Genomic DNA, 27166 nt, shown 5'->3' on the forward strand with positions numbered 1-27166 from the left:
GCTTACGATATCGGTCTGCCCCCCCCCCCCCCCTAGTCCAAAAAGACGATTAATTCTTATATTTACTACTTAATATGTTCAGGAGGCTTGACAATAAGGAACAAGGATTAAGAGCAAATCCCTATGGTCAAAAGACAGGTTTAAGCCTTACTTACTTTGTCTTCGAGGTTTGGAGTTAAGGAACAATCACGGGATCAGAATGCCGAAAAGAAAATGGGCGGATTGGAGGAGTTCACAGCAATCCCACTTCGATAACGTCTCGCTTACATTGCTTACAAGTCGGACTTAAAGGAAGAAGCCCAGTAGAAATATCACTGAGGGGAAATCTAACGACTAAGAACGCCTCCCCCGCCCCATTATTAGAAGAGACGAATAAGTCTTCTTTACTTTGCTTCCGAGGTTGGGGATTAAGAAATGTGCCGAAAAGAGCCTAGCTTACATTGCTTACAGGACCGGGGTTTAAAAAGCGAATATGGAAATACGAGATAAGAATAACTGAGAACCATAAATGGCATGTTGATGACAACATCATTTCTACATGTAGCCAGTTGACAAACCTTTATTATTCATCCGTCATGGAGGTTAAAATAACCTGATGAAGATATGAAGTCATTGAACTCTCATCCCCATTGTAATAGTAATGGCTGAAGAGTTCTTAGGCTGAAAATATTTACAACTCTCACTTGAATTTCATTGAAACCATTATGATCATGTTCATATCAAGAGATATTTGGAATAAATTAACATAATGTACAAAATTTGAAATCCTTTATCAACTCAAGCATAGCTGTAATAGACTGAAATTGGAAGCTCTCGATATTTCTATGTTACCGAGGTAATTGAAAACAGCTGCAATGAGCCATGCAAGAATCAATTAACACGATAATGTCGTTCATACTTCCGAGAACGCATGTGAAGCGTATTTATAATAACACCGTTCCCACTTCGGAGTACGCATGCGTACCGACAGGAATTATGGGTAATTGGTCAAGGGTAAAGACCCCTGAGACACAAACAAAATACGCCTGGACGTTATTATGCAAATCGAAACAATTCTCGAGACGTGGACTGTTCACAAAGTAGGGGCCTTCACCTTTGACATATTTCACACAATTCCTGCCGGTGCGCATGCGTACTCCGAAGTGGGAACGATCATATTACAAATACGCTGCCAATGCAAAGCTGCATTTTTTCCGTCTTCTTGTGAAAAAAATGACTAAAAGTTAAAGCTGGGCTTTTAATACCTATAGTACATGACAACGTCTTATTGGTAATGCATCTTATGTTATCATAGATCGCATCAATGTGGCATAGAACCTTTTCATTGAAGTCATTGTAATTGTGATGTGAATCCCCGGCCCAGGCGGGCAATCGGACGTGCACTGAAATCCAACATGGCGCAAATGACGTCATATAAAGATACTGCATGCTTAGACTGGAGAGCACATATTCGTTGACCTATGTGCCCCAGAGGAAAAAAAAGGTACGTGCACAACTATCGTTCTAGTCAGAGTTGTGCATTTTGTCTTAAAATGTCACATTTCATGAGCTTTGTGCCTTTCTGCCCTCTTTTGTTGACCTTTGTCTCGGTCGGAGCAATGCATTTCTTTCTGCAATATTTCAGACGTACCTTTTACCTCTAAACTCTACCGAACATGATGTTATCTAGTAGTGTGCCTTTCTGCCCATAGAATGGTGTTTAGCCATAATAGTCTTTTGTCATTCATCAAATGGCGGATAGTCCTGGATTCCATGCTATAGCATAGTCGCTGCGCTTGCGTATAGGGCATAGCTGTCTCTGCTCAAAGTTATAGATCTGCTTTTCTGAATATCAGTTAGCAATTTCACCTATAACTCCATAGAGCATGGTTGTCTCAATGACTATTTCACTGGCCAGACTATTGGCTGGTCCATTTGCGCAAAATGTCACTAAGCATTTTTGACCTCTAGCTCTACAGACCATGGAGGTCCGAACAAAAACCTACATTTACTTATCAATAGTCAGAGAGTCTTTGGTTTCCAGTCAGAGCTGCGCTTTTCTCCCGAGAATGTCATTGACGGTTTCGTCCTTGAAGAAGGCCCAGTTGGTGTAGTCCTGTAGGTTGCCCTGCAAGGAATCCTGGGAAGGGTAAGGGCGCATGTTCTTCCTAAGGAACGCCTTGACCTTCTCGTTAGCATGTTCAAGGAAGAACTTCTTGGAGATCATGATACATTCCGCTCCTTTGCTGACCTGGATTGAAATAGAAAACTTTATGTTTGAATCTACGCAATTAAAAGCTGTAGAAGCGCACAAACAAGTCATGTTAAGAAAAACACTGCACATATCCATCCACCACAGGACTAGTTGGTGGTATTCAAACAACCAATTATAAACCATAGAGAATAAACATTATTCTAGTACTTACTGAATGAATAAGTCACAGTCTTGAACTTAGGCCGGTTAGATAAGTATTTGCGTATGTTTTTTATTTACTTTTTACTTTCTACTTTTGATTCTTACTTTATCCCAGGATAGGGAGCTTTTCATATTGGTTAACAAGCATGCACGTCGGTCTCTGTCTCTATCTATTTGTGTGTCTGTGTTTTCTGCAATGCAGGTACTATATGGCAGAGGGCGCTCACAGTTGATAGGGTAAAGTTTGCTATCCCTCTCTGCCCTGTAGACCAGTTTTTGGCTATTGTTCTGGGGTTTTTCCATTAGGTTCTCTAGCCATAGTCCCAGTGATCTTTCTTTTGATAACCACTCCTAATTGGTATTTTGTGGGTCCTTTGTTCGTTAATACAACCCAAAATGTCAGACCTATTAATAGTAGTTTCTTACCAGTGAGACGCTGGGTTGTTTGACGTCGATTCCTGTGTCGAACCTTAACATTGTCAAACCCTGAAAAGGTGACAGAGGCAAATGTGTTACGTTTTTTGGCAGCTTTAAGCTTGCAAATACACAATGCATGTGTACCACAAAAGAGCAATATAAATAACCAAAAAAAGTATCAAAAATGAAGAAAAAATAGTATGCCATTTGGCTCGCCCCTGAGGCGTCACCATAAACACTACGCTGAAACGAAGTTAGCTCACTCTGACTAGATGATACAGCCAACGATACCATAAGTGAAAAAAAGACAATCGGTGGAAAGCGTTTCAGTACAAGGGACAACCCTGCCCTCGCCACGCACACTCAAAATAACAAAAATGTCTTAATGGTTTGTTAAAGAACTTACAAATACGTCTTTTTCGTGCAGAAGGTCGATCTGTACAAAGACAGGAGGAGGCTTCGGCTGCGTTTTTCTCCTTAGGAACGATTGGGTCTGAAAAATGTAGAATGTTTTCATTTTACGCAAATAGCAAACACACATTGATACAGTTGTTAAAACACATTTGGACGATCACAGCTTCTCAATGCGTTTTATGTACAAGGACGTCGCAACTTCCACCCAAATGTGTGTTTAACTTTCATACTCTTTCCCAAATACTGAGTGGTAAGCAAAGAAAGCAGTATGTACCATTTTTAGAGTCTTTGGTATGACCCAGCCGGGGATAGAACTCACAATCTACCGTGTGCAAGGCGAACACTCTACCCACTAGGCCATTGCACTGGTATAATATAGGGTAGATATAATTGGAAATGGGTTAACAAATGACCAGAAAGTAATTCCACCCGATGTGTGTGTGTATGAGTCTTTTGTGTAATACATTATACGGCCGCACGAGGGCAACTGGCGCTTTTTTCCCCTCTGGGAAAGAGAACGTTTTTTTGGGCGCAAAGTATGCTAGAAGAAGGTCAAGTATCCTGGGAACGACTAATCGGAGATGTTGATTAATCAGAAGAGCGATATATCTTTTATTATCAAATATCAGTGGATCAGCTATATTGGGTTCTGCCTTACCGTCTTAAGATGGACAGTTTTCTTCACCGGCGTTCCTGTCGACTTGGGCCTCTCCTTCTCTCCCTCGTCCCCAGGTTGGTCTGCAGTGCTCGGGCCGCTCTCTGCAGGCGTGACGTCAGTCTTTGTGACCTTTAAGCCGACTGTCCCTTCTTTTCTCTTGGCCATGACCTTGAAGAAAATGTTGCATTGATGAGTTAAACCTAGTGTGAAAAGGAAGGTCATAAATTTGCGGAACATGATTACGGAACAATCGACCTTTAGGCTGCTGGTCTGTTATTGGATGTTTACAGTCACGTGACTGTGACGTAGGTATTGCCCGCCATGTTGTATTGTTCAACCTGCAAGTTTTCGATAAGAGGTAAATTTGCATACGTAAGTACAGTCACGTGTAAACACATTATACAATATGCAGATTTGCAGGTCTGACTCTACCGGGTTCAACCAACCAGAATGGTGGATGTGACGTCACTTGTAAACACCATACATAACACCATAACATACCTCTTCCCGCCAGTTGGTTCTTTTGGGTTCCGACAGAAACGTCAAACCAGTGACGTCATCTGTTACCGGTCTGGTCACGTGAATTCCTCTTCCGGTGTCGATCTTCGGTCCTGCGAGGTTCAAATGTATAAAGTGGTTATCACAACTTATAAGATTCTACTAAAACAATTAACTTAAAGCTTTAATTTCTCCGATATTTGTTCTTCTGGTTGAGAAAGAAATGATTCTGTTTTTAAAAAAGAAGACTGAACATATGAGTATTGTTAAAAAGTTAAAGAGTGGTTCGTACCTAATGTAGGTAAAATGATGTCACCGGCGAAAACGAGAGGCTTTCCCCTCAGGCACGGCCGCACCGGTCTCAGCTGTTTTAGCACCTGGCACGTCCCCTGGTGGGAGATAAAGAAACAGCAGGCTATATCATTAGCATCTCTAAGCTAACTTTCGAAGTTTATATCTTTCTAATGACCAAACCTTGAAAAAGTTATTCGGTATGACCAAATTTGAAATAGTTATTCGGTATAACACACAATTGTAGTATATCATAAATAGATGTCAGCTAGTGATTCAAGTAGTACATCGGTTTAAAACACGTTCTGATAAACATATGATATATGCACTACATGCGCCATTGCACGGTGGTCTGTCACTAGGGTATTCTTTCCCGTTGCTACGCGCGTTCGACAAGGTATCGGGTTACCCGGGGCAACGTTTTTGGCTAACGGCAAAACATTTATGAATAAACAAAATAGTTGGGACGGGAAAATTTGGTAAAACTAAAACGGAATAGGCGATTTTGCAAACTTTGAATGTCGACAATTTGCGCTGAATGGCTGATTTTTCTATATTTTGCTCCCAAACACGATTATTTTCAGGTTTTAGGGAGACCGTTTTTTCAGGCACACATCGCAAAGGCCTGGCTTTAAATGTCAATGAATACCTTTTATCTTCATATTTTTCGTCGACCGGGAACAAAATAAAACTTTGTGTTTTGGGGATTTTTTAATTTCTTATTCTAAATATTGTGAATATCGACAAATCTGTGAAAAAATGGCATTTTTTGACATTCTTCGCGCTCAATCACCCATAATTCAAAATCAAGGACATTTTTCAAAAATCACAAAAACACAAACCTCGGGAAAACCGTAACGGTCATTTTGAATCGTTAATGAAGTAAGATGGATGTTTCTTTGAGCCGTACCTTTACGATGTTTGAACGCATGTCATGCCGCACGTATAGCGGGAGGGGGTAATTAACACCGCCGTAAACAATCCTTCTAATATTCAATGTCACAAAAAACGACGCCAGTTGCTTCGTTACATGTTAGATGTCCACAACAAATTGCCAGCATGGATATACTCTCCAGAAAACAGGTAATATTTGCGACAAACGTAGTTTTTTCCTGAAGCAAGGAAAGGGGCCCGGCCGCGCAGATTTACAGTAAGAACTTCCAATGACCGCAGGTGACCCCGAATCGAACGCGCGTTCGGATTCGATTACGTCATTTCGAACATCATTGAACAGCGTTCGAATTCGGCTGGACATGGGAGTTTCTGAGCATGAATTTGACCACCGTGTTGCGTTACATGCATTGTTGTAGTTTTTCTTTACCAAAGTCTTACCGATTTGATTATGTAGATCCACTCCGATTGGCTGCTATTTTTCACGATGACCTTTCCTCTCCTGGGAACGAGATCATGATAGTTTAGTTATAGACCTTTCATTGCAATTGTTGAAAAATGAAATGATGGAAAATTGAAAGAGAAAGACAACATTTTATCTTAAAAAATGCATAGTACTAGTACTTGGCTTTCTCCATAGCAAAATTTCCAAAACCGGTTTTAAAACCGTAATATTATATTATTTTCCAGGTAGAGATTATATTATTTCCTGTAGAACTCACGTGAAGTATTGAAACATGCAGTTGTCAGGGTTTGCAACCAGTCTTTCAAGTGGCCAGTTTTCTAGAAACTCCACCTGCCTGTAGGGAGAGGAATTACAGCTGTTAGTTTGTAACGCGTTTCCCCTCAAATACCTTGTTTACACTCGTGGAGGTTTAGGGGAATGCAATTTTGGCTATCAAAGACTGCAGAAAAGGCCGAAGACTGTGATTAGCAATTTGTTATAAAGAGCAAAACGTTATTGAAATGTTTCATATGAGCACGTGTATTACGTTACATAACATCGTCTTATTTTCACAACGACAAGCTTGAAAACGATAACCACAATGGCAACTGAGATGGTAGCTATGGTAACAGACATTGGTCTCTATGGCAACAGACATTGATCTCTGTGGTAACAACGGCTGGTTTCCATGGCGACTGACCTTAGGAACTTGACGTGTTCAGGCTCTTCTTCCCCCATCCGATATGCTGGGAGGAACATCTCATAAAAGTCCTATGGAAGTTAACAAGCAAATGATACTTAGTGTTTACTCAAAATATGAAATATCTGTAGAAAACCGTTATATTGCATTGAATTTCTCTCTTTGTCTCACATGAAAAATATCATTAATCAAATAAGATTCAAACGACATACAATGGAGTTTAAATTAGTACTTGATTTTAACTAATGTTTTAAACGGATTACTTCGTACTGATTAGCTGAAACCAAGTGACGTACGTTAGCGCTGATGACCAATAGCTGTACAGGAGTCTGGCTGATGACGGTGGCCGTCCTCCGCTTGTTCCGGAAAAATGCCATTTCCTAAGAAGGAAATAAAAACGGCGTCTCATTTATAGAGATTTAGAAATTGCTTAATATGATTTTTAAAATATACCCGGCTCAGAAAACATCTTAACCTATAACTTACTTAATATGATGAATGAACCTTGAGATTATTGAGGAAAAAAACGTACAATCGCCATGTGATCGCAAACATCCCTTTTTTGGGGGGTAAGTCGTGCATGTGTACTACAAAAGTTAGTTGTCTTTTTACCATTATAGAGGCTGGCTTAGTTCAACGCCTTTGGTTGTATATGTCATCACCTCCTTGAAAAACTAAGCAGCTATAGTTTGCTGTATAACCACGCCATTTCATTACATACCTTTTGAACTAACTACTGAGTGAAAACATATCTAGAACAAAACTTACGCCGAAGCTTGTTCCTTTCCTGAGCACGGCCACATGTCTGGTCTGCGCGTTGTCTTCCTCTGGGTCTATGTCCATGATGTCAACAATGACTGTGGAGAAACAATAACATGAGGAATACAGGCTTAGCCACCTAGGCTAGCGGTGAGAAGTAGTCACTATTACTTACGGATCTGGGGATCGACCACTTAAGTAGCAAATATTTTAGCATACGTTTTCTAGTGATGCAAGATATTGTGTTTGTAATATGATCGTCCGGCAGGATGAAAAGGAACTGATGATGATGATTATCGTAAAATGTAAAAAAAAATGTACCGTGTCTAACTTGTCATTGAAGTCAAATAAGTCTCGCTATCATGAATATCTGTATATTTTATGGGGAGTGGCTACTGACAGGATGATCCAGTTAGAAATGTTTGCACTGCTAACAGGATGAGGCCTGTCATGAGTGAAAATAATCTGCACTGCTGACAGGATCATCCTGTCATGAGTGGAAAAATCTGCACTGTTGACAGGATGATCTTGTTACTCCCCAAGCAGAGGAGGAGTCATCTTCTTGAAGAGTAAATCTTGTCAGCAGTGACAATTTTTCTACCAATTTCTGCCAATTGCCTTATGCTAGGTTATGTGCACGTGGCCCGGTTGTCGGGATGCTGTTTTTTCCTCACCATTTCCCGAGATGAGGAAGTAGAAGTTCTCGGCGATGTGCCCCTGTCGGATGATGACCCGTTTGGCGGGAATCCTGCAGACGACATGGACAAAAAAAACAATTTTCTATATTTCTCTTTCGTTGACAAAAAAATCCTACAATTCAAAAGCAAAAGCTATGAGCTACTGTGACTTTCAAAGTTTATATACACATTTATAAATCCCATTTGGCTTTACTCTCTCGCCAACAAACTCTCGCGAGATGTCAAAACCCCACTGGGCATACTCTATCGACCATAAACTCTCGCGATACTTCCAAATCCCAGTGCTCTCACGCCAATCGATAAACTCTCGCGAGACGCACGAAAACGAGGCTAGTGTTGAATGTCCAAAAATAGCTTTCCGCGATCACTACTATTGATGAAAACACATATGCCGGTTTTTTTTAACAAACCAAATGACAAATACAAAATTCTATGTAGTTCGCCATAATATTTTAAAAATCACAGTATTAGACAAAAATAGGAGTTATAGATAAATAGAAAATATGACGTACTCTTCTAGCCAGGCCTCCTTGCAGATTTTCTCCTGCATGTGCAGCGGGTACTCGGCGAAGGCCGGGATGGTCTGGAGTCCGTACAGGGCAGTCTGGAGACCCTCCGTCGTCCTCTCGTCCCCACGGGACTTCAGCACGCGTTTGGCTTCAGAACTCAGCGTAACCTGGGAACGAGGGAAGAAAGGAGTCAGTGGGTAAAAAAACGTGTGCGACTGGTATGAAGAACAATTTTGTTTGTAGTTTTATTTTATTGAAATCTTTCCCATATTACCTTATCCTGTTTCAAAGTCTTACATGCCCTTGCAGTTCTAAAGAAAACTAAGAGAGGATTCAAAAGTTATTGCACTTATTTCCGCGCACAATTGCTATCTACCGCCCAAAATTGACTACAGCTTGTCCAGAACATGAGAAAACTAGAACCTAATCGTTTCTTTGATATGACAAAAACTGACCATATATTATTTTCATTACAATCCATATAAAGCGTTCTGCTAAAACGCATAGAAATGCTACCAAAAACATAACTTTCTTGCCCAAAATTAAAATACCCTTCCAAACGCCAAGTGACCAGTGTACGTACCTCTTTCTTGGCCTTGTATATCTTAGGATCGAAGGAGAGCCCGGGGTCTGAGGAGGTCTTGGTGTCGTCACTTCCTACCGAGTCTGCAAACATCACGAACGGTGACCCCGAACTCTCAGCCTCGTCCTTATGCCCTTTCTCCATCTGTTTGATGCTATTTAGGGTATAATAATGGTTTATTGGTCAGAAATAAACCGTGCAATAGCAGCCAGTGCTGAATTACTGCAGGGTTTACAATCACATAATATACATGATACATATTTGCTCCACACTTGCAACTTTGTGGAACTGTCGCAAGGGTCTGGGAGGCTGCCATTCGGCACCAGCAAGTGACCTCAATACGACCGTAAACGTTCGTAAGGGCATGGTCACATATTAGTCGTTCGGTCGTCGTACGATCGTCGTACGGTCGTCGTATACGATCGCAAATAGAGAGTATTCTTGAGATAGGCGTGTATATGTCGTGAAAACATTCAGCTGTCTTATAATCGAAAATACTGTTTCAGACCGTTTTAGACGTAGGTTCTGTCGGACACTTCATAATCGTACGACGACATACGAGAAATGTGACCGCGTCGTATATAGTGTTCATTAAGATCTTACGGCCTTTCTGCTAAGATATCACAGGATTTACATGTTTGCATTTATCAGTTTCCCCTAGCTCTCTTCTTTTTTTGTATACATAAGAGTCACAGACTTTGACGTATCAAAAAGGAGACGACAATGTTTTACAGTTTATTATCTAATCATAGATACTGTTCACGTGACTTACCCTTCAGACACTTCCTTCGTAGACAGGATCCGTCTGAGCATGCGCACTGTCTGCACGGCTTTGCGGAAAAGTTCAACCCCCTGAAACGAAAATTTAAGAAATTAGTATCAAAACTTAAGACGCATCAAACACATTTAAAAAAAAGGAATAAGGCGGTTGTAAAACTCAAATAATCTTTGTATATGGACGATATGTCGTTTAAGACGAATAGTCGAAGGGACAAAATAGTACGTTAATTGCATACTATATTTTCAATATACAGCAAAGCAGTAGACCAATTCCAGTACGTGCTTTAAGAAAGTTCCCGAAGTCTTAAAAAAAATACTAAGACACTGCCTCGGTTTTATACACACACCTTAAGTCTCTTCTTCACTTGTTCTTTCGGCATCTTCCTCCAGTTTAAGGCTCAAAGCTAGTACCTCAAAGATTCGTACTTTCCAGAACATAGACTATAGCGATTCAGTAGCCTGCTTATGACGACTGTGACAATGATGTCATAAAGTGGACGAAACCATCCTGGCCTAATAATGGGGTCGAGGGGGCTTTTTGTTCGAACGCAATGCAAGATATATATACGGAAGTAATAAAAACGTGCCTGGATTTCATAGTACTTTTTTTGTCGACTTATCTACATTAAGTAACCATAACTATTGTTTCTTTTTAAATTTAATAATTCTTTTACAACCCTCCAAATGAAATAAAAGCACACCTGGACCTGTCCAAAAACGGAGTGTGTATCCCCAGTCACGCCGTCAGGGTCAAATAATCCGACTGTTGTCTTTTATTTGATTGTTAAACGCCGCCAGAATTGGGAACAAATGAGGTGGTAAATCCCCGAGTAACCACCGTGTGTTTATATTGCCTAGCCTCGGTAGCAGACTACTTGGGCAAGGCTGCATTTTATTTTTGCTTTATTGCGTACTGTTTCCAGACTTTTTACCGATGTGTTCTAATGCTTGCCGTTTCCAGTAACTTCATTCAGTTGTCAGGAAAAAAAAACAGTACATCTATTTTATCAGATATGAAAACGCACAAAATTGTTTCTCTAAGCAGGAGTGTTAATATTATTAAAGGAGACGTAAATGTTTGAAAGTTTCATTTAATGAGTCGTAATGAGCTTTACGAAAACGTGAAGTTCACTTAAACATGTAGATATCTTTTCTTGGTCGTAAAAGCTGCTAAAGAGAAATTATTGATAAGTGCCATTTTACCTGCAGCGTTTTACACTTACCATATAGATGTTGAAATCCCTTTCGTGAAGCCTACTATCCAGGCTACTTTACCCTATCGTTAACCCTTGTCGGGGCAAATTTGGTTCGTGTGCGGGGCTAGTTGAGCGTGACGCCGTCACATGTACCGTGAAAGGACGGTAAAGAAAGCCGGACGAACACAGACTAAACCCACCAAATCTGTCACGTCGTGTATGAATATATGGGGAGTATTACTTATTCATAAACTGCTAACACATTCAGAAAATACCGCGCTGAATTCGGGGTAAATATTAACTCATTAAACCGAACTAGACGACAAGAAAACTGGGCTTTCTTCGAGGTAAAGTTCACAATCAACAGCATCATGGAAATCTTATATTCTTTTCATCAACGTAGGTCACATTACCATTAAGAAATAGAAGATCTTAACTTAAAACCCTTTATCAAAACTCTACACTCAATTTACAATCTAATTATTGATCCTAGCCCACTAAAAAGTAGGACCAGCGCGAATCTAAAGCACTAGTTAGAATGGTCTGATCCGTGATTGGTTGCCAGGTAATTAATACGGTGCTCAACAATGGAAGTTGTTTCCACAATCGTATCTTATTTTTGCCGGCATTTTAGAGAATTCCTGGTTCTTCACTACCGTGGCCGACAAATACAAATTGCTACAGCCCTGCTTTGGCTACGCAGCACCCGTGCTATTTCTTCCGAGGCGAGATTTTTCAAATGCTTTTCCCGTATCAATGTTGTGAAGGCTAGAGTGGGCGGGAGTGGGAGGGGGGTGTTTATCGTTGAAGAAAGTTGTTGTGATTTAAATCATTTCATATGGTATGTTTTGCAACTTTCTTTTAGGAAAACACCGTTGTATTGATTTCAGTAAATGATAGTATGTCCTGCCGTCCTTTCTTTTAGTCACTCTCCGAAAGATGAATATAATAGGCTCCAACATAATGGCTCTTAAATAATCAAGGGATAAAGGTAGAATGTCAGTGAAGTGATTCTTGTTTTGTTCTTCTTTAGGCCGACGATTATCTCTGACGTAGGGGTCACGCCATCCCAAACAGAGGATTAGCGATGGGATTATTTTAGATTAGAACAGACAGAAGAGAATGACGAGGTGAAAACCTATACCACGTATTGAATACACTAGGATCTGTATACGTAGTCAGTGTTGGCCAATCTCTGGACAGCCAAATCTTGTAGAAATAAGCTAAAACGTGTAGCAGTTAGCAGCTCTAGATCTTGTTTAGCAATCAGTTAACTCTTCTGTAGCAATCAGCTAACTCATGTGTAGCAATCAGCTAACTCTAGCTTGCAAGTGTAGCAATCTATTTTAGCTAACTATAGTGTAGCAATCAGCTAACTCTTTTGTAGCAATCAGCTAAATCCTAAATATGTTCCAATTAGCTAACCACGTCACCATAGTAATCAGCCAGCTTTTAGTAGTAGAAATTATAGTAATCAGCTAACTCTTATAGCGGTTATCTAGTTGCTTTATATTTTTTATAGCAATCAGCCTAACTGCTGTGTAGCAATCAGCTGACTCCTGCATCAATTAGCACTTTCAGCAATCAGCTAACTCTTTGTAGCAATCAGCTAACTGCTGTAACAATCAACCAACTCTTTTAGCAATAAGCTAACTCTTGTAGTAATCAGCTATCTTCTTTATCTTCTTCTCCTTAAAGCGTTAGAGGGGTAATGACTCCGGTAACCACCTATAGTTCCTCCTTCCTCAAACAATATACTTCTTTAGCAATCAGTTAATGCCTTGTAGCACTCAGCTACTAGCGCTCAAAACTTAGTATATCGGTACAGCAACTAGCGCTCATGATATATCGGTACAGTAACTAGCGCTCATAATATATCGGTACAGCAACTAGCGCTCATAATATATCGGTACAGCAACTAGCGCTCATAATATATCGGTACAGCAACTAGCGCTCATAATATATCGGTACAGCAACTAGCGCTCATAATATATCGGTACAGCAACTAGCGCTCAAGATATATCGGTACAGCAACTAGCGCTCATGATATATCGGCAGCAAATCATATGCGCTTTTGGCAATCCTTTTACCTTTTATAATAACTATTGAAACACTTATGGAATCATGTAAAGAGTACGGAAGCGCTTTGCGCCTTCACTCCTATTCCAGAAATGGCAGACCATTAACACTTCGACAGGCAGTACTATGCCATTATGTGGGTTAAATTGCCGTTAATCGCTAATTACCCCAGTATGCCGCCCGTCATCTCTTCTGGATTACAAGATATCGCAATAGATTAGACATAAATAAAGGACAGTATTAACGACCGTTTTTGTTTTCCCGTCAACCTAAAGCACTTTCCCCAAACATAGGTTAGAAAGCTGTGTGCACATTGCTTATCTAACTGGAAAAAACAACACGGCAAAATCGGAACGCTCTTAGTAATACTTAGAAGCATTTCTTTAGACTTCAGGAACTTAAAGTTTTCTTTGAGATAGCCATCGTTGATATGGTCCTGTCTAGCGTAACGGTTATGGTTGGAAACGATAAGGAAGGTGATCAAAATATTGAAGTACTCCGTAAACTGTGGAATTGTTTTGACGTTACGTTGTTGTGTCACCCACATCTGAAGACAGTGTTCTTAAAACGGGTGCTTTTGTTTGTTTGTATTGCATACCCGGTAAACCGCATGAAGGCGTAACACACCAGGTTTGTACTGAAGAGTACAAGCTGCATATCCGGACAGATTTATATGATCCTCACACACCGGGAAGGACCCCTACTTTTTTTCGATAAGTGTGTTGGGTTCTTTAACGAGCTTGAGGTGTGGCTCTCCTCAAACACGGGACCTCCATTTAACGTCCTATCTGATTGTGCTAATCTCTATAGCCCTCGGATCACAGAAAGATACAACAGTACAGAGTTAATTCACTGGTAGTGATGTGTGTTCATACATTTTCTCATAGCTATGGGTGCCGATTGCTACGTAGAGAAAGCAGTATGTAGTCTCTGGTTTGAACCCCCGACCTTCCGAACGAAAGATAAACACTCTTACCCCCTAGGCCATTGCACCGGTTAATCAGAAAAAAACTTGACAGTCAGATAACGTTGCGATCTTCCACCCCAATATCTTCTTAGAGATTAGCTACAACGATCTATATTGGCACAGCAAAAGTACAGCGACATTCCTAAGATCTTTAACAACTATACATGCAACAACAACAAAATCGGATACAAAAGAATATAGTGCGCACAAATATATGGATAGTAAAACATGTCGAGTTTAACGTATCACTTATATCACTACGTTGTAATTGTAGGGTCAAAGCATCCTTTGTTATATTTATCAATCAATTGATTGATTGATTAGAAGAGAGAGACTTTAACTGACCTTGAAGCCAGGTCGGATGTTTTTCAGACGCTCATCCTCGGGGTCGGGTTTGTTGAACGTGAAGGCGCGGAACACGGAGGTTCTTCTGCCGCCGCCCACGAAAACACTCCCCGAGCGCTGGCGGGGGCTCCGGTCAAGGGGGCTCTTCTCCAAACTGTTTACCCTGGAAACATAGATAATGGACGAATAAATAGACAAACAAGTAAATAATCATGGAAGCTCATCTGTGTTGGTAGTAATCATAATACAATGCTAAACCTTCTTTCAACACTAAGGTATTCACGGATTTTCGACGACCACTGTCGCCTTCTTCAGAATCAAGGTAAATACATTCGCTGAGCGCTGCTGGGATCCAAGATCCAAGGGGCTCTTCTCAATGCTGTTTAGATGACAAACAAATAAACAAACGCATGAATAAATAAACAAATAAACAATGGTAAACACACTCCTTGTGTGCTTGGGAGGGCCACTATCCAGGGGCTCTTTTCCAGGATGTTTTTCCTGAAAACATGGAAAATCAAAAAAAATTATTCAACAAACAAACAAACAAACAAACAAACTCCCCAGGCACTACCAGGAGTCACGGTAAATTGGTATATTCTCCCGACTGTTTACCATGGCAACAAAGATGACAAATGAGGAAGTAAACAAAAAAAAAAGTGAAGACACTCCCATGCGTTCTGTAACAAGCTATTTTGAATGCTGTTGTTTACATGCGGTTAATATATGATCTATAGAAAAACAATACAACCAGGAAACAGACAAACATAGAGGAGATTTTAAACCTATCCGATTCCTGCCAAGATCGAGATCTGTAAAAAGATAATGATGTAAAATTAAAACAATAGGCGTATACTCCTATTCTATAAGCATCCAAGGTAGATACCTGCTAGTATAATGGGTGAAATTATTAAATATGTCGACACTATATATGAAATAAATTCGAACAAACAAACAATCTAAGAGGTATAGCAACATCATGGAAAACGAATGAAAAGTAAGCAATGTTTCAATCTCCCCTCCTACATCTGCATAGAATTTGCTAACAGGAATCAAACGTTGACGTTATAATTATCACACAAAAAAAGAAGAAGAAGAAAAGGAATGATATCATATCATGATTTTACACTGCATTGATGTGATAGTCAGGTATGGTATCATCGTATCTACATGTATCTCAAACCAGTTATCTTGCCATATCTCCAAGACACAGTTTTTCTTAATTGTTCACCGGCGCAGTTGAAGGTATAAACAGTTTTAAGGCTCTTGCGTCGTCTGAAGTTCCTCAGTGAAAGTTGTCAAGTGAAAGTACAATGTTACCGTAACCCGCTGTTTACGCGTCTCTCGGTTCGTCTTGAAATGTTAGCGTTGTCGCTACGCCTCCTTATGTCAATTCGTCTTCTTGGTTCTTCGAGATTTCCTGCTCTCCCCTTTGGACTAAGAAAGCCTGAGAAGTCACAGACAGGGATGGTGTTCCGTCTTGAGGCAGCCATGGAGGCGTGTTGGGGGAGGGGGTCTCCAGTAGCAAGATGGGGTCTTCACCCTTTGTCTGGGTGGGGAGGGGGGTTGGTACGTATACGTAGGGACTAGAAGTATAGGACGCGTGTTGTTTACTAAATAGGACAGTACTGATATGATCTTAACATGATCCTCGCAACCGACAAATGAAACGTTTTTTGATAAGAATGACCCGGAGGCAAACGATTACAGACTGTAAGAGGGAGCAGTCAGTCATGCATGTCATGGTGTGCGGTATCATATACCTGTCGTTAAAGGAGTCCTAAACTCCAGATGGTGGTGTTATTTTCCACTAGATTATGTATCAATAAATACATAATCAGACGACTTTTTACAGAATTCTGCTCGTGGTGAATTGCACAAGGTGTGTTTTTCAAAACAATATGATACTCACTAAACCCGTGCAGACCCTACCCATGTATTCCCTATGCGTAAACATACATCTTTAATCGTAAATATGTTTGGCATATTTGAGGGTGGTTAAGCACAATAAGAAGGCCAATTGTTGAGAAGATATAAAAGAACACATAGCAAGACGAGTTTTTTTTTTTTAACCACCCTGGCTGTCTTTTTGTAATCTAACTTTTGTCAGGCCTTGGCAGACACATTGCAATAAGCCATAGGCTGGGGGTTTTTAATCTGATTAATTAGAAAATAGATGGTCACCTGGGGAATTTGGTAGAATACTGGATGCTTTTTGATGCGCACGGAACTAGTGGGTACTTTATCTTATACTGTAAAAAATATCAATTTTTACTTCCTGAAATTATTATCTGTTGGAAAATAATTCCCCCCTCTGGACTTTAGGACTCCTTTAAAGGCAACCAAAGCAATATTAGGGCCAAAGAAATGGAAACAGAAAATATGCTGAAATCTTTATGGTAGGTACATTTACTGACACTGTTAAGCACATTTGCGTAATATTTTGACACGTTGAGCATTTTACAACCGCGCAAAAACGAGCCGTACAATGATCCCCTTAGTTTCGCGAGCCTACAAACCCCCCGCGGGGATTTTCAGTGAGTTCTCACATCACACCGACGTCATATTTTTACATCATGGATGTTTTTGAACTAATTATGTATAGAAATGACAAAATAAATTGACTTTCAAAATCCAATTGTCGGGCCCTAATATCGCTTGGGTTTCCCTTAAGGCCTGTCACATAGTTAACGCAATGCAAGTTTTGCAAGGTTATGGAAAATCGTTAGCCTCTACCAGGCCCCGTGGATGGCTGGGAAAATAGTAGAAATTGGCCAAATAGAGTGAATAGTATATGCTAAGGGAGTCGCCTACGGAGAGAGGGTCCAAAATAGCCTCTACCAGGCCCCGCGGATGGCTGGGAAAATAGTCGAAATTGGCCGAATAGAGTGAATGGTGTGCCAAGGGAGTCGGCAATGGAGAGAGGGTCCGGCCTGCAAGTGAAACCCTGGCAAATATTCTCCCGATAGCCGGCGCCGGTAGTTAGTCTGGTAGGGACTAGAAAACCGTAGCTGGAGTCCTGAGCTGCATCAAAACGTTGATATTTTTGTAACATGTTTCGCGGTCGTTCCTGTCCTGTAGCAGTGCTATTTTTGTATTGTTCAGAAAAAAAAATATACAGCAACATCTATAACACCTTGTTTTTCAGATAAACCAGAACAGATACACAAGCATTCAAGCCTGGGTCGGTTGTCCAGATGTATCTTTGGATAGGAAAAAATCCTTGTCGCTACGCCAGGTTTGGGCTGATATTCAGACGCCCCCCCCCCCTTAACTTTCCACCTGTCTTAACATCTACTTCCATGGAAACCAAGCCCAAACGTCTGTTATATTCGCCTGCTAGTTTTTGTTACTCACCCCATAACCCCCTCCGTCTTCCACAACCCCTTTCCCCGCTATCACCCCCTTTAGACTTACCTGATTTTCTGCATGGCGATCTTTAAGAAACTCTTTCTTTTACCCTCATGTGAGAAACCCGACTTGTTTCCATGAATACACTATCATCAGGCGTAAACAACATCAATTTTTCAAAATGTAAACTACACGCAGTTTGTTCAACATTTGCCCGCTCTTTGCACAAATTTGAAAAGCACACTGCTGTGCATATAGGGAGGTGGTATCAGAAGACGGTGCTATGCGTTCCTTAACCGCATGGGGTCGCTCTTTACCACAACAGCATGCTGATTAATTGTAATGTTTTCTGTGCTTTTTGTTGGTTTCTTTGAGAGCATAGCTTAAGCATATATACTTTGATATGCGAATGATTTTTAGGATGATTATGTCTAAGGTTTAGCGGCTTTCTATTGTACTGCAGTATAGTTTCTAGTTGTGTTTTTTTTTTTAATGTATTGTTCCGACCGGGCATGCTACATGTATAGTCGTAATTTTTGGAGTTACAGAAGACTATTCTTTTATGTTTCTGTTGTCTTCGTTTGTTTGTTTCTTTGTTCGTTTGTTTTTTTACCCATATAAAGTTACCCCAAGAACACATATATGGATTTTTCTATTGTTTATAATGTCAGAGCTTTTTGAAGTTTCAAAAAACAAGCTCCCTCCCCCCGTCCTTAAAAAACGGCTTTTCCCCGAGTACGCTATTTAGGGTTGTTACAAAATAACAATGTTAACACTAGGCGCCATCTGGATCTGACTGGCAACACGAATTGATTGTAAGCAAAACAACAATGACCCGACCTGAGTGATATACAACACACCTGGCCCAACACTAAGGCTGTCTACACTGTATAATACATAGCTGTTAGATTGATTTAAAGTAAAGCTAGTCCCATAGCCTTTTTGAGGCTGTAGGGGTAGTGGTTTGTTATCCACTTTGTCTAGGACATGGTATTGGAACGCAGGGCCCATCCCTCTCCTGCCCAACCGCCTTTTACCTCCCCAACCGAAGTCAGGTACCCATTTTTACACCTGAGTGGAGTGAGAAAAGTCGTGTAACGTGAGTTTCCCAAGGACACAACGTCTAGCCAAGAACGCCGTGACCTTTTAATCTCGCGTCCATTCAACGCCACCTTAGATTGATTTAGATTTAAACTTACAGGCCTTACTATACTATTTAGGCAAAACACGTCAGAGTAGGAAGATTGATTTAGAGTGCAGATGTCAAAGTCCTTTCGCTCAGAAATAACGACACTTTGCCGAGGTGCTCTCAATATTACTGGGTGGGATTTGCAATTTCCAACTAGACCCCTCTACGTTTTCCTAGTAGCTCTTTTCTGTGACAAACATGGTCACAGTACAGTGTCTGGCTTGTTGACTCAGAAACTGGATGTACTGAGGTCGAATCTATGACAGGTCCCAATGTTTTGCTCTTGGGCACGGAAATTTACACCAATTTACTAGCTCGATTCGTGAAAATCTAGCTTTGGTCAGGAACGTCCCTCTGATAATACGTCAAACGGAGGCCCGTGTTTGAGGAGAGCCACACCTCGAGCACGTTAACGAACTCACCGCACTTATCGATATAAGAGTGGGGGTCCTTTCCAGTGTGATTTGATCAGATAAATCTGTCGGGATATGCGGCTTGTACTGTCCAGTACAGCTTGTACTGTCCAATACAAACCTGGTTTGTTATACCTTGAGGCGGTTGAAAAATTCACCTGGTATGCAAAACATGCAAACAAACAAACTTTAGGAGAGGGAGGCGGTTTGTCACAGAAAATGACGGTCAGGAAAACGTAACGTTTTACCTACTAAATTCTGCTTGGAGATTTTGGGCTACGCCATTTCTTATCAACGCTGAGCGGAATATGGTAGAAAGTTGGTACAGCATGTATGTCAGAGAGCCGGCCATGTGAAACTGGGTAGCACTTTTTTTGCAGGGTACTTTTGTTACGACATTTTTGCCAAACATAAGCGGTATTTCCGCCATTTTGGGGTTGTGTAGTCGACCCCAAAAATTGCGTTTTGCGTACCCTTTCATCAATGCTACACCGTGTCACATAACCAGTCCTGAGGTACATATTTTTGATCAACTTTCTACCAAATGGCTTTGACAAAATCCTGCGCCGTTTAGAGAACACCCCAACACCGTATCGTGTTGTTACCGGGCGCTCAGTAAAAGGAGTTTAATTGGGGTGCTAACACTAAGGCTGTCCGTTCAGTATTATAGTTCTAAAGATTGATTTAGTGTGCGACGTAAGCAAGGTGCCAAGATCAATCTGTCACGTCTCAATGTGTTCATAGTTCCAACAACATAGGAATGTAAAACTCTATTAACATTAATCCGCATGGTTACATAAATCCGCCACTTTGAAAAACAGTGTGTTTGAGAGATCTCTAGTGCAGCAACCCCAAGGTATGCACAGTTTAGACATACAGGAGTGCATTATAGTGGGGGACGTTGGGTTGGAGATCTGTTTGGACGTATCTTTTCAAGATGGCGGAATTATGTATGTACCCTGGTAAAATTATGTTAGCATATGTTATATGTCTATGGCTACATATATACAATGTGTCGCTCAATATCATTCTTAGAAAATCTCATTCGAACTATTATTTTAGTGATTTTACCGAAAAAAAACACAATGCAACATATTGTGATTTCTATATAGTTGAGATACAACTGTGCAATATAGCGAACAGCAGTAAGCTATATCATTTATGTACAGTGTCGGCCTGTATACATGCAAATGACTTTCCTCCTGAATGTTCGGTTATCAATGGTCGACGTTACCTGGGATGCATATGACTTTCTTTTATCTCGGAATAAAAATGATTTTAAAATATCCTTTTTTTTAAGAAATATATTCTAGCAAACAAGTTTGAATAAGTACCCATAACATTTCTTATCACGCATACAGTTATCAATCAATATATACAACGTCAAACAAGGTAATCCGAGATTGAAGACGCCCCCCTCCACGTAGGACAAACACACACATGCCGACACAGACGACAAGACGCACAGACAAACAGACCCTTCAAAACCAATACTTCATATCCTTGAGGTGTAACATATACAAACATAATTCCACCTGGGTACAAAATTCCGCCTCACGAAAAGGTACGGCCAAACAAATTTCCAACCCAACGTTTCCCAGTATAATGCACTCCTGTATATCTAAACTGTGCATACCTGGGGATGCTGCACGAGAGATCTCTCAAACCCACTGTTTTAGAAAGTGGTGGATTTATGTAACCCAATGGATTAATGTTAATGGAGGTTAGTTAAAAAAAAAAATATGTAAGTGTGCGAGTTTTGCTTGGAAGGGAGGCACGCTCCAAAATGGTACCTGTTTGAAAAAAAGGTTTCCCTAATTTGAAAGATTTGCAGAGCTACCAAAAGATCAAAACCGTACCTATATATTGCACAAGAACTACGATATCAGCCACGCTTATCGTACAACTCTTGGGAATGTCGTGAGTTTGTCGTCAAAATATTTGTCGAGGATTTAGGGTCATTTTCTTGTGGCCGCAGTTTTGTCGTACTGAAAAAAGTCCACGACAAAAATCACACGACGAATGTTACCGCGCCGTTCACTTAACCTTCTCCGTGCTTCCTAATACCAAGCCAATAACTGATTTTATTACAAAATACCTACCTTAGTAGACTAAAGGTTAATTCTGGCTCTGCACACCTGCACATCCGGGGGTCCAGCGACATTCTTCGCCCCCGCTTGTGGAATTTCTGTGTCATGATGTCGTCTGCAAATTTTGCGCGGGAAAACGGGAACGTATCCAGTAAAATCCAGTTTTTAGCTTGACAGGAACACGTTTTCCCACTAGTCGTGACAGAAAGGACAAAGTTCTTAACTGTGTATACAAGTTCCACGTACGAAAAAAATTCTCAAACGGCTCTTTTAAACATGTATAAAGAAAATTGCAGACCGCGGCTCTCAATACCCAGTCCAAAAAGACTGCTGCACTTTCCTGTGGTCTGTGAGCGATTTGAACTCGTAACAGTCGGGATTCGAACTCTCCGTCCTTTGATCCAAGAAGATGGGAGGCTATGAACCACAGTCGCACGAATCAAGACTTCAGATCGCACAGACGTCTTCTCGTCACCTTCCTAAAGCCAGATGTTTCTTTGAAGGCGGTTTGACGCCAGTACTTCTATAAGAACTTTTCAGGGATTGTTCACTTGTAGTCGCAGGGCTGGTTGCAAGCGTTCACTATAAGATTGATCACACCGATAGTTAAAACAGCTCTTTTATTGTAAAACCTGCTAAAATCATTACTATTAGTAACGGTAGAATTTCAAATGTCAAATTTGAACTACATTGGTTGCAAAGATCTTTGTTTAGTCGAAAACCGGCGGATTTAAAGAAAAACAAAACGCTGGGGTCAAAAATTGCAAGGGCTGCCAATTTACCATGCATATGACACGTACCGTAAGTTTGAGTGTTTGTATATGCATTTTTTGTCCGGTTGACTTGTTATTGTCAAGTTAGTTTTCCGTGGTTTACAAACACTTTGATGTTCTGGAATATAGGTCAAGCAGCCCTCTTTTTTGTTATACACGAAGAAACAGCTGTTTACTTCATTCGGGGTTTGCATAGTTTGTAGACTGGCGACATCTTTGAACAGAAAAAAGGAGAAGAAAAAACAAGTAGAAAATTCGCATGTGCATTCTTTAGTAATCGTCATACGCGTGCGGATTTTCTACTTCTTTTTCTATTTTGAAGCAGTGACGTTATGCAATGCTCAGTACGGATATCAAATGTTTTTCTTGCTTTTGCATAAAGTGTTCAAAAAGGCGAAGGAAGGTACTGTATATCTAAGAAAGAAAATTGAGCATTTACAACACATAGAATACACGTATATAATTTGTTGTTGTCTATATACTATGTGCAAAATAGAAAAAGGAATAAATAAACAGAAAGAAAGAACTAAATTTGAAATTAAGATTGCACAATTTAGCTGATAGCCGGCTCAAAAACACACCGTGGCAACTAATCGCGGTATCCCCTTGAAAAAAAAATATTCCATGGCGCCAAATTTAGCGCCAATTTTGTCAACACATGTCAGACGACAAAACACACCTGTTTTTGCTCCGAACCTTGATCAGAAGATCGCTGAGAACTCTTTCCACTTGGTCCATGTTTGGACTGTTTCAACTCCTGACGGCGGTTAAGCAAGGCAAGTTTAGATAGAGGCAGTTTAGAATAAGTCCTTGCGCAAAGACTTGGTGTCAGCTAAAAAAACAGGTGTTTGTATCTTATCGGAATTTCGATCTATACAACATGAAACGTCTGCGCTAAATTCTTCAGTCAACACACACATGTTTATATAGCAACAATAACTTAGGAGGATTTAAAAGCGCGGTCGGCTTATATATGGTTGCGTCGGGGCACAAATATGGTTGTTTTGAGAAATGACTGGAGTACGGTTTGTAAGATGGTTTTGAAATACCAATTTTCTTCGTCGAATTAACGGAAGGGCGCATGCGCGAACTGTACACAGCAGTTAATTTTGTTGGCGTGAAATAACTTATACAGTTCAGTTTGTAAACGCGTTCCTTTATTACATACATGTTATTGGGACAAAAAATACAAAAAATGCAAATAACTACGGAATAACAAGATCACAAACATACAGACACACCTGAAACAATACCTTCCTTCACGTAGGTTATAAGAAAAACTCATATCGCCTTTTGTTGTCTTGCCTTGTGAAAATTCAAGTGAAGTTATTCTAGACGATGACGTCACAAGCGCCACGATGTCACAATAGCACTAACACTGTGATTGGATGGAGCGCTCGTCTAAGACGTGTTATTACATGTAGTCACTTCGAAAATCACAATTCAGACGTTTGGACTTACTAAGAGATCGACCGTTTTGAATCCATTAGAATCTATAGCGCCCACATATATTCCTCTCATTAAAAAAAGAAGAATATTTGTACCACAATAGATTGCTTAGTAAGAGTAACATGTTAAACGGCTACGTTTAGGACCGCATTGTTCTCTCCGCAGCGCCATCTAGCAGTGAGCAATATTTATACAGGTCGTTTTCGTCCTGAGTAAGTTAGCAGAAGAACTGCTGGAACATAGGTAGGAAACGCCAACAATAGTTACTGAAGAAACTGGATAAAAGTTTGACACAGTCAAACGTTTCAGACAGCATCCGCTGTTTTTCGAAAGTGAATGAGGAAAGGACTGGGAAACCAGTTTTTATACCAAAACTCTGAATAGATATGAAGTGTATGTATTTTCGTAAGATTTATTTGTAGTAAGTTTTTTGTAAACACTTAGTTTTATTACTTGTAATTTTATGGTTCCATGTATAGAAGCGATTGTTATGTACAAAAACATGCAATTCAGCCTACTGGCTGCGAAATGTTTTTAAAATGCTGTTGTGCAAAAATAAACCATTCATTCATTCATTCATTCATTTTGTTTTGTTTTGTTTTCTAACCCTTTTTTGTTTATTCCGTTGTACTTCTGGGCCACCGTACTAACATGATAAGTCCCTCCCACCTGTATATTGTTCTCGGTTCCTGTATGGAGATGGACAGGCGCCTCCTACCGCCAAGCATTGCGGCCGCAGGTTGCGGAGAGATGTGACGGAACAGCCCACCACTCACGGACGAACGTCGTCTGGGAATGACGTCATCAGGCCAGGTGGGTGACACCAATGGTTCACCAGGCAACGGACCCTGAATAAATGAATGAATGAATTGATTGATTGATTGATTGATTGATTGATTGATTGATTGATTGATTGATTGATCGATTGATTGATTAATCAAGGATTAAACCTCCTTGGATTAATCAATGAACGAATGAATGAATGAAGTAATTAATTGATTTACTTAGATTATGTGAATACGAATGAGTAAATAAACGAATGAATGAATGAATGAATGATTTATGAAAGCTTGATTTTCTTTTTCGCTCCGCCCAACGTAATAAGTGCAATGTTAACACTTATTTCAAACTTGAAAAAGAAAATTCTGGTACCATGAACAATCCAGTTTCTCCAAATATGTAAGTAACTGATAACTAAGTAACTAGCAAAGTAACTAACTGACTGACTGACTGACCATTTAAGCAACGGATTAACTAACTTATGAACGAATTAACAAAGGGACAATATAATGTAATGACTGACTGATTGATTGATTGATTGAAAAGTAACAGCTAAGCGACTATCTTACTACTTACCCAAGAAACTGGACAACTAACCGACCAGCCAAATAACTACTCAAATTACTAACTAACCAACCAACTGAATGACAAAACGCTACCTGTTCCGTCCAATCCTGACTCCTCTTTCTGTGCAGCTGATCTACGCTAGTGTCCACCAGATCGGAGATGCTCCTCCGGCCACGCTTGGATAAGGACCTCCGGAGTCTGGGCCGGAGCGCCGCCTCCTCCGCATCCTCCTCCTCCCCCGCGATCTCCAAGATGTGCGCCAGGGAGAGAGGCTGGGGACTCCTGCGTCATGGTATAATGATTGAAAAGCATATGTTGTTCACGATATCATGATAAACGCTCACAGCTGTTCAACCTTTTTTCCGCTTGCTCAACAGAATTTGATACATTCCATCCTATAGATTCAGCCACATTCTAGAAGGAGACAAACCTTACAAATAGGTGAATATATCAAAGGATGTTTAGATCTTAGAACTAGTGGGGAAAATGATACGCAAAACTCGACATGTTGAATTATTCAAATACTTCTACGTACTCTTTAGGTTAGTTTTTTTGTATCCCATTGTTGATGTTTGCATGCATGGTTGTAGAAGACCTTACGGAAGTCGCTGTACTTTTGTTGTGTCAATAAACATTGATTGTTATAAATAAAATACTCTTTTTTTCTCAAAGCCAAGTGATTTATTCAACCGACGTTTCGGTGAGGGTCTGTCTGTCATCTTCTTCAAGACAATTCTGACTGGTTCATATTGCACTGCTGCACAGGTGTCGCTGCTTAGAGATGCGTTCCCAAACGCAAAGTATTTGGATATACATATAGTTTAATGTAGGTTTAATATGCATATTTGATCGCATTTATCTTAACATTGAGCTAACACTCATCAATTCCAAGGACATTTCGGGATAGCCAGTGAGTTGCGTCTTTAATTGGCGTAACGCTCAGAGCGTACGGTGAAAGGAAGTGTCTAACTTACCTTGACGAGCAATGAAGTATTTTAATCACCGTTACGCTAAGGCACACAGTTGACAACAATTTCTAGACAATTTTAAGTCTTTAAAATGAGATGTAGATTGACTAGTCTTCAGTCGGGACCTGGCTGTCGCTAGGACAGGCTCACTACTCCAATTAAATTAAACAACGGATTCCAATATCCCCGACTTTTCTTTCTGAACGATAATGCACATACGGGCCAACGTAGATTCGAAGAAGAAGCTATCGGATATGTCACATATGGGCCGCCGTAGATGCAAAGAGGAAGCAATCGGATATTTTACACATGGGCCAACGTAGATTCAAAGAAGAAGCAATAGGATATTTCACATATGGGCCACCGTAGATTCAAAGAAGAAGCAATAGAATATTTCACATATGGGCCACCGCAGATTCAAAGAAGAAGCAATCGGATGTTTCACATATAGGCCACCGTAGATTCAAAGAAGAAGCAATTCGTCGCACCTGCGAGATCGGGACTGGTGAGTGAACTCGCCCAGCGAAGTCCGCGGACCCATGCGCTGCAGTTCAATCGAATTCCGCCTGAGGCCGGGGAACTGTGTAGGGTGGATGGGTAGAGCGACCGCCATGTTGTTAAAGAAGGCGAACTTGACCTTGGATTCGGAATGACCTCTAGTAACCTTTTTGTTGTTTCCTTAGAGACCTGAGTACGTGAAAGAAAACATACACAATTGGTGAGGGAAAGGGTGTGGCTTTTAGGCATGACACAAAGTGGAAAATGATATCAAACTGAAGAAAATACAACGCATATCAGCAACAGGTGTTTTAGTATCGTATTGCATCATTGAAACAATCTGAATATATCGCTCGGTCGTTTTCTACTGGTTGTTGTGTTGTCTGTGGTAGAAATAGATGCAAATGTGCACTGAAACTTTTTTATGAACTTTCATTTTTGGTAGCTTGTACCATACTCAGTT

The 27166-nt window shown here is 40.5% G+C and overlaps 1 protein-coding gene across 2 annotated transcripts; it reads right to left on the reverse strand.

The window, feature by feature from the left end:
• Positions 1 to 539: 539 nt before the first annotated feature.
• On the reverse strand, positions 540 to 25509 carry LOC136436952 (cyclic nucleotide-binding domain-containing protein 2-like). 2 transcript variants are annotated; one of them, XM_066431367.1, is made up of 18 exons: positions 25330 to 25509; positions 24560 to 24738; positions 14626 to 14788; positions 10031 to 10110; positions 9259 to 9412; positions 8679 to 8842; positions 8143 to 8216; positions 7478 to 7566; positions 7006 to 7089; positions 6710 to 6780; positions 6287 to 6364; positions 6006 to 6066; positions 4675 to 4771; positions 4386 to 4495; positions 3885 to 4052; positions 3219 to 3305; positions 2822 to 2881; positions 540 to 2230 (listed from the first exon to the last, which is right to left on the reverse strand). In XM_066431367.1, the coding sequence occupies exons 2-18, from the start codon at positions 24616 to 24618 to the stop codon at positions 2024 to 2026; spliced, it is 1806 nt and encodes a 601-aa protein (XP_066287464.1). In that variant the 5' UTR covers positions 24619 to 24738; positions 25330 to 25509; the 3' UTR covers positions 540 to 2023. The 2 variants fall into 2 exon arrangements, with proteins under 2 accessions (XP_066287464.1, XP_066287465.1); XM_066431368.1 differs by lacking the exons at positions 14626 to 14788; positions 24560 to 24738; positions 25330 to 25509 and adding an exon at positions 10386 to 10476.
• Between the last annotated feature and the right edge of the window lie 1657 nt (positions 25510 to 27166).

The sequence above is a fragment of the Branchiostoma lanceolatum genome, chromosome 6 (assembly GCF_035083965.1).
Source record: "Branchiostoma lanceolatum isolate klBraLanc5 chromosome 6, klBraLanc5.hap2, whole genome shotgun sequence".
Classification (NCBI taxonomy): domain Eukaryota; kingdom Metazoa; phylum Chordata; class Leptocardii; order Amphioxiformes; family Branchiostomatidae; genus Branchiostoma; species Branchiostoma lanceolatum.

Coding starts and splice junctions, on each gene's coding strand:
- LOC136436952 (XM_066431367.1), bottom strand. CDS start 24,618: ATGCTTGGCGGTAGGAGGCGCCTGTCCATCTCCATACAGGAACCGAGA. Junction 8,217..8,678: donor AAGGAGGCCTGGCTAGAAGA/GTACGTCATATT, acceptor TGTCGTCTGCAG/GATTCCCGCCAAACGGGTCA. Junction 6,781..7,005: donor TATTGGTCATCAGCGCTAAC/GTACGTCACTTG, acceptor TAACTTCCATAG/GACTTTTATGAGATGTTCCT.